Raw genomic sequence first — 7,919 nt, forward strand, 5'->3', positions numbered from 1 at the left:
GTTTTTGAAAGAATACTATTTTTATAGTTAATAAAATTCAGTTAAATATTCTAAATAATTCTTGTCAAAAGCATAATTAGGATATGGTTTGACTTAAATAAAATTTCATTGTCTGTCTAGATGAAAAAAAAGTTTTACCTTAACTATGTACTTACTTTTATTTTGGAAAATCTATCCATTCATCACTCATTGAATTACACATCCAATTCTTGTAATTGAATAGCTTAATTAAAAGTTAAAATAGAACAATTCATTTTTATGCAATGGGAAGAGGATAGCTCAATTAAATATTATATAAAAAAAAAGAATATCTTTGATTAGATCAATACATACACTTTTAAAACCTAAAAGTATTTAAGGTATACAAGGTGTATCAAAAACATTCACTATTATACAATTATAATTTATTTTTTGATAGACCATAAATGCCCTCAACAATTTCAATGACTGTGTCACATGCCCTCTGAACCTCAACTTAAATATATCTACGACTATATGGTAAAGTGTAACTGAATATAACCTCACTTCTAACATAGACTTCATTATAAAATGTTAATATATCTTGTAAAAAATAACGTCATAAAACAAAAATATTTTTCAAGTTAATTTCCAAAATTCCGCCTTGAAAGTTTTTTAAAAATTAGTGTTAAAAACTTAATCTTTTAAAAAGAACTCCTAGTTAAGGAAAAATTTTTTATTAAATCAAAATAAAGGTTATAATTTATAAAAAATATTCTGTATTAACAATGAAAAAAAATGAATTTTTCTTAAAATAAATTAATTGACTCAATACAAAAATAAACAAAATAACTAAAATTAATGAACAACTAAATTAAGTATTAAATAAATATAAAAAAAAAACAAACAACTTACAGATTAATAAACATAAATTGTAATTAATAACTACCTATTCATTAATTATTATTTTTATAATAAATGTTTCCTCTTTCTATCATTCAAAAATTTAATAAGACACTAATTTTTTTTAATAGGTGAACATTTAAGTTGAACTGAAGGACATAAATCTTTACATAAACATGATACACAGTGAGGTCTTACTGGGCGACAAATTGTTTGTCCAAATCCGACTAACATGTGGTTTACTTCACGCCAAAGATCTTGAGGCAGCCAAGCTTCTAATTCTTCACGTGTTTTTTCTGGAGTTTTTGTATTTTTCTTAACCCAGCCCAACCTATTACTTATTCTATGAACATGAGTATCAACACCTGTAAATCAACAATTTTATAGTTTATAATTTGTATTCCTAAATCTGAAAGGTTGATATTTTTAATTATGTAAGGAAAATAATATTTTACATTAAAATGCAGTTATTAAATTTAATCAATTAATTTTAACAAATAAAAATAAATAAAACATTTAAGAAATAATCCTGAATTTCGTAGAATCGTATGATCTTGCTGTGATTAATATTTATCTTAGAAAGAGGGAAGAAGATCATAAAATTTATAAAAGGGACAGTAATAGATTACAGATTATTTATTTTATGTGAAAGAGAGTAAGTGTAAAGCGATTAAAAGATTGTAAAATAATCATAGGCGTGAGTGTAACTATACAACATAAATTGATGGTAATGGAATTTTGGTGTAATGTGAAGAGAGTATACAAAAACAGAAGGAGAATCAAAGATCTGGTCATTGAAAGGGAAAAAAAAGAATTTTTAAAGACGGTGTAAGAGAGGACGTTGTGGAATATCGGGAGAGACATAACTGATGTGAGAAGATTTGTTAGTTGTGTAAAGAATACTGCAAAGGAGATTATTGGTGCGATTAGGAGAAGAATGCCCAGAAACAAAGAAAGTTGGTAATGGGATGAGGATTTTAAGAAAATTATAGAGAATAATAAAAAGCAGATCAAAGTATGGCAAAAGAACAAAATGAGAGAAGATTGAATGGAAAATAAACACTTGTGTAAAGAAACATGTATTTAATAATTTTAATATAATACAAATGCAGATTTTTCAGACTTATCTAATATGCTTATAAATTATCCTTCACCACGAAAGAAAGAAGTGGAAACATAGACTTCAGAATTTTTCCAGCAAATCCTTAATATTAATTTATATGCATTTTGACATTATTCTTTACTATTTTTAGTTAGAGTATAATAACAATAATTATTAGTTAATTATTGTTAAATACAGGTCATTTTTTAAGAAAAAGAATCAACAGAAAATTACTTTTTAGATATGGCAAAGAACATTATGAATAATGTTATAATGAAAAATATCCATGTAAAAAAAAAGTAGTCATTTGTCCATATAAAGAACTGCTAATTAATAACATTAAACTTAATAATAAGATAACGCTATAATAAATTTAAATATATATATATATATCATATAAACATAAAATAAAATATGAGTTTTCTTTTGGGAATAAATAAAATCTCTTGTCATAAATTAAAAAAAAACTTTTCACCTTAAATATCTTACTTTTTACCCCTTAAAATTACATTAATTAATTTTTTTTAATAACAACATACATATAAAATTGGTTTATAAACAAAAAATAATCTTGATAAGCTAATAATTAGCCAAAAATAATTTGTAAACTATTATTTGAGGAATTATTATGGCCTATACTTAGGCGAGAAGAAAATATTTCTAAGAAATTTCCAATGAAAATAATAAAAAAAGCCAGGAGTTTTTAAATAATTATATTTTAAGTATTTTTCAGTATAGGTTGAACATAATAAAATGCTAAAACTCATAATGTTATTTAGGTGCCTTCAAATACAATTAGTACTATGAAAGACTAGTAATTTGCTCAATAGCTGTTTCATATTTGTATTTTTTTTTATATTTTCATTGAAATTTATTGCTATTTTTGAGTGAATTGTGATACCTTTGATAGAAGCTAAAGCACACTCTATTATTATATGTCTATGTACAATGCAAATAAAGAAGAATAAATTATATTTTTCAATGATTTTAATATAATAAGATTAACTTTCTAGTCACTATAACATGATAGATAAAACAAAAATTCAAAATGATTAAAAAGTTTTATAATAAAGTCTAATTTAAATCTCTATTAAGTTACAATTCTAGTAGCATGCTACTCTATTTTTCTACAATTATTTTTGTAGAAAATAGTACATCGGCATTACTAAAAATATAGCAAACTACTATAGTAATACAGTGTCTGCATTAAGATATAAATAAAAAATATTTAATTTAAGAAATCTAAATTAGCAAATTAGGAAAGAAAAATTTTTATTTAGCTAATCATAATTTTGATTATTTATTATAATTACCAATTCCAGTGACCTCATCCCATGCACAACTCATACAAAGATGAGCCATTTTAGGTCCAACTCCAGGAAGTTCACATAAGCCTTTTATAGTATTGGGTATATCACTATTATAACGATCTTTCAATAACTGAGTGGTGCGTTTGATATAATCTACCTTTCTCTATAAACAACATAACATATAACAATCTTATAGCTTTTTGAATTAAAAAAATATTTATATTATGAAAGAACTTCAAACAATTGGATAAATAATTTATGAAAAATACCAATACCAAGACTGGGCATAAATGCAGTAAATAGTTAAAATTAAGTTAAATGTTTAGTAAATTTAATTAAGTATAATAAGTAGTTACTTTTTTGAGAATTTTAACATTTAATTCAATTATTTTATTAATTTTGTTATTTTACATAACAATATTGAAAGTTAAATATTTATTTGGATATTTGACAACACTATACATTTTTTATAATAAAATAATAAAAAAAAAATTATGCAACTTTTTTGTTCAGTTATTTTTAACTAAACTAAGTTAAAAATGTAAATTGATTAGCTTTTAACATTTCAAATTTAACTAAACTTAGCAATTTAAAAAATATGTGTTAAATTACCCAATCTTAGTATTTTTACATTAAAAAGTTGCCAACCTATAATTTCATATTCTAATGTTTTATTTTAACTGGTCATTTAAATGTTATCAGTAATATTCTAACACATTAGGATATTGATTTTATAAAACATATTTTAATAGTTAATTATTTTAATGTAAATAAAATTTTTTTTTAATTAGTTGGCATGTCTTGTAATAGTGCACTATTCATCTATCAGTTTCACCTATGACTTCTCCACATACCATTGATTAGCATTTAAAAAAAATTATATATTATTATTATTTATTTTTTGTTTGTCAATTGCAATTATTGTAGTATATGTAATTACTATTTAAATTTACTTAAAGAACAATGATGTGAAATTAGTATTAAATATCCATACCCACATACTATTACATAATATTCCCTAGTAAAACATGTTTTAAATAATTTGATTTAAAAAAATAATAATTACTTTCCAGAATCCAACAGGATAAATAAGTTTCCCTAACTGTTCATCAGATGTTTTTAGAATATTATCTATTGTTAGTCCATGTTGTTTTAAACGTTGCATTGCTGCATAATTAATTTCATCTTTAGTTTGACTCGATAACATTAAAGACACCAATATATGGAATCTAATAACCTATAATAAATTTTTTCATATTAATAAAAAATTGTTTAAACTTGTTCAAATTTGACATAACATTAATTTATATATAATCTGGGAAAAATGTATCTAGATTTTAGAACAGTGAACAGTATGCAATAAACTGGGATATAATATGTAAGAAAAATTTTTATACTTTAGGAGCTTCATTCTTATCTGCAGCTTGGTCACATCCCATTTCATCAACAGCAGCAGGATATTCTTTGCGCATAATTCTGATTTGATCAATAACCTGCTGCCAATTTGGAGGTTGCCATTTTGGACCATTTTCTTCTTTTACATCAGAATGAGATTCTATAGTGAGATGTTTTCTAAATTTTTTAGATTTTTTTGTATCAATTGTATCCTTATTATTATTAATTTTGGACGAAAGTGTTCGCTTAGTTCCTATTCTTGTTGACATTATATTTTTAATCAATTGATTTTTATAAGTAGAATGGCAGAATAATTTAAAAATATATACATCAATAAATGCACTACCTATATTATATAAAATTATGTCACTCTTGACAAGGAACAAGTAGTTTTGACAATTTAAAATTCGGAATTAAGTTTTTTAACTTAACAGCAATAAAATTATAGAAAATTACTCTCGAAGGAATAAGAATTGAACTAAAAATTATTCTGAACAAAATATATATTGTCATGAAATTATTAGTAATTAAAATTAAGTTTCAGATGATCTAGTTAAGAGACAAGAACTTAAGCCTAAACATTTTCAAATGAAACGTTTCGGCAGTTTTAGATAACAGCATAGATTAAATATATAAATAGGCAACGCCGTACACAATTTTGGCAGTTCAATTTTTAACATAAATGGGTGCAGGAGATTATGTTGATAGATAGCATAAATTTCAAGCGCCCTTATTGGTTTCAATAAACGTGGTATTTTAAATTTTTTAACAATCGTTAAATTAATGTATGTATATTATTAAACAGTGATATAACATTCACTGTTTAATGCCTGTTAATTGCACTTTAATTTGATATGATATAAAGATTTTTTATGATTTTAACCATTTGTAATTATTTTTCATTGGTATAAGTCTAATAATCTAATTATTCAAAAAATGAATTAATTCCAAAAACCAACACACCTGTTTGTAATAACAAAATAGTTAAAATTTGTCAATAACTGTACACTACATATACATCATTGCCCGTCCGCTACGGCGTGTTCGCATTGCCGTCCGACTTACTTAAAATTTTTATTTGGAACTAGCCGCGTAATCATGTCACTTCACTACCGCCAACTGCTTTTTTGCTATTAACAATGATAACTCATACCGGTCATATGATTACCAATGCACGTGTCCTACCTTTCAGTCAAATTCCTTCCGGTGATTCACTATCTGTCTAGTAATGTTCTCCCACTGTTATTTCTCTGACTGCAGATTTTTATTATCGTCTTTTTACTTGTGATGGGAAATGTCTAACTATTCGATAGTTGTCCACTATTCGATAGTCATTCAAAAGCTATTCGATTAGTAAAAATATTCGATTGTTTTAATTATATATTTTTATCAAATGATAAAAAATAGTTCAATAACAACGCACATGTGATGACATGTACGTCGTTATTGAACTATTTTTCATTTCTATTATTCTAAATAAAGATATAAGAAATTTCTCATTAAAACACAGCGGGTCCCTATACGACACGTCCTTGGTAGTAACTAAACGAATAATTTGTTCTGGTAATAGTTGAGTACCTTTAGTCTTATTACTTTTGACAGTCGTGGAAGTACCCCTTAGTAGTGTTCAAAGAAAAAAAACTTTAAGATCGGTGCTTATTGAGTTACAAGCATTTAAATACTTAGACGGGATGTGGAACGCAGGTGGGTACAATGTATATGTATAGTGCATACTTTGCCTGCATTACATTTTTACTCTATGTAATTAAATACTTATATGTAATTCAAAAAGTACTTTTTATCGACTTATCAAAATTATTTATAAGAAAAGAGCTAAAAAATATTGAAATTTAAAAAAAATGAAGCAAAATACTCGTTGGATCAATAGTTATTATAGTAGTTAAGAAGTGGTTACTAACTTAATCTAATGAAAATAAAAAGTTAATTTGTATATAATGTATAATGTTTATAAATTTAAACTAAGTCATATGGTTTGACACGCTTTAAATGCCTTAGATCATTGTAATTGTCCATGGTTGAATTGCCGCTAGGTTTTCATAGTTTCCAACCTCGTTATAATATATGTTATACTATGTAACATAGTATGGCATGTTATGCCTACGAGTAAACCAAGTGACTTTATATGCAACGGTCGGCAACATCATATTACGATGAATTATGTAATTTTTGTCTAATCAGATAGTCTAAGTTTGACATAGAGATTGTACAATAATCTCTATGTTACAATTACTAGTACAATCCTACAATTGATACCTTTAGTCTAAATAGATTTTATAATCGCTATGAATACTATACGTTTGTTCTCTAATGATATTTTAGAGTGTTTTTAAATTAACAAATATAGTTTACTTAGCTTTTCTTTTATTAAATCAAAATATTAAGAATTTCTTTTTAACTAAACTAAGATATTTAACAATAATAATATATTTTTAGTCATAATTGTTTTGTCAGATTCAATTTGGAGAGGGTGAGGCGATATAATAGTTTGCCTTCTGTATTTTTATTAGGGAGGATTTGTGTGACATAATATATTTTAACGGCGAAGCTAATTTTAAATACTTTGGATTACATTGTTTCGATAGAAAAATTTTAAATTATATTTTCCGAATCAAAACATAGCACGGAAAATAATAGGAAACGTTTACAAACATAATATATTTTTTGTTAATATTTTTCTTTTAATTTCATACGTTATAATTTTATACTATTGTTAATATTTTTCAATTTAAATTACATATTTATTGTAAAAATGTTATTAAGCGTAGAAATTAAAAAATATATAATAAAAAAAAAGGTATTTTTAATAAATAGTAGTATTATTTTTTTAAACTTTAAATAACACCTACATATGTAAGACAAACGATAGATTTTACTGATTTATACGTTAAATAAACTGAGGTTATTCTAATTGAACTTACTATTTTCGAAAAAACCTTTACAATTTTAAAAATATTGAAAAATGTCTCAACAATTGCAGTAATAAGACCAAATAATGATATATATATATATATATTATATTTTAAAATCGCAATAACTAAAAAAATACTTGAATTTAAATGAACTTTTCATTGGTAATATACAGACAATTATTTATTTTTTGGTATACTTTTATAAAAATCATATAGAAAAATGTCGCTGTTGAAGATATGTTTATATCTCATAAAAAACATCAAATTAAATATTTTAAAGTTCTATAAAATTAAAAAAATACTTTCACAATGACGTATTAC

General features: G+C 24.3%; 1 protein-coding gene across 5 annotated transcripts; it reads right to left on the reverse strand.

Moving 5' to 3' along the window:
• Positions 1-679: 679 nt before the first annotated feature.
• Positions 680-5,901, reverse strand: LOC126907170 (endonuclease III-like protein 1). Of its 5 annotated transcripts, none has more exons than XM_050688275.1 (5): positions 5,734-5,901; positions 4,671-4,845; positions 4,340-4,510; positions 3,277-3,436; positions 680-1,226 (listed from the first exon to the last, which is right to left on the reverse strand). In XM_050688275.1, exons 1-5 carry the CDS (start codon positions 5,766-5,768, stop codon positions 976-978), a joined length of 792 nt encoding a protein of 263 aa, XP_050544232.1. In that variant the 5' UTR covers positions 5,769-5,901; the 3' UTR covers positions 680-975. The 5 variants fall into 5 exon arrangements, with proteins under 5 accessions (XP_050544232.1, XP_050544231.1, XP_050544233.1 ...); XM_050688274.1 differs by having other exon boundaries at positions 4,671-5,014; positions 5,632-5,900; XM_050688276.1 differs by having other exon boundaries at positions 4,671-4,921; positions 5,632-5,895.
• Positions 5,902-7,919: the final 2,018 nt, after the last annotated feature.

The sequence above is a fragment of the Daktulosphaira vitifoliae genome, unplaced genomic scaffold (assembly GCF_025091365.1).
Source record: "Daktulosphaira vitifoliae isolate Bord-2020 unplaced genomic scaffold, ASM2509136v1 Scaffold_5, whole genome shotgun sequence".
Classification (NCBI taxonomy): Eukaryota; Metazoa; Arthropoda; class Insecta; order Hemiptera; family Phylloxeridae; genus Daktulosphaira; species Daktulosphaira vitifoliae.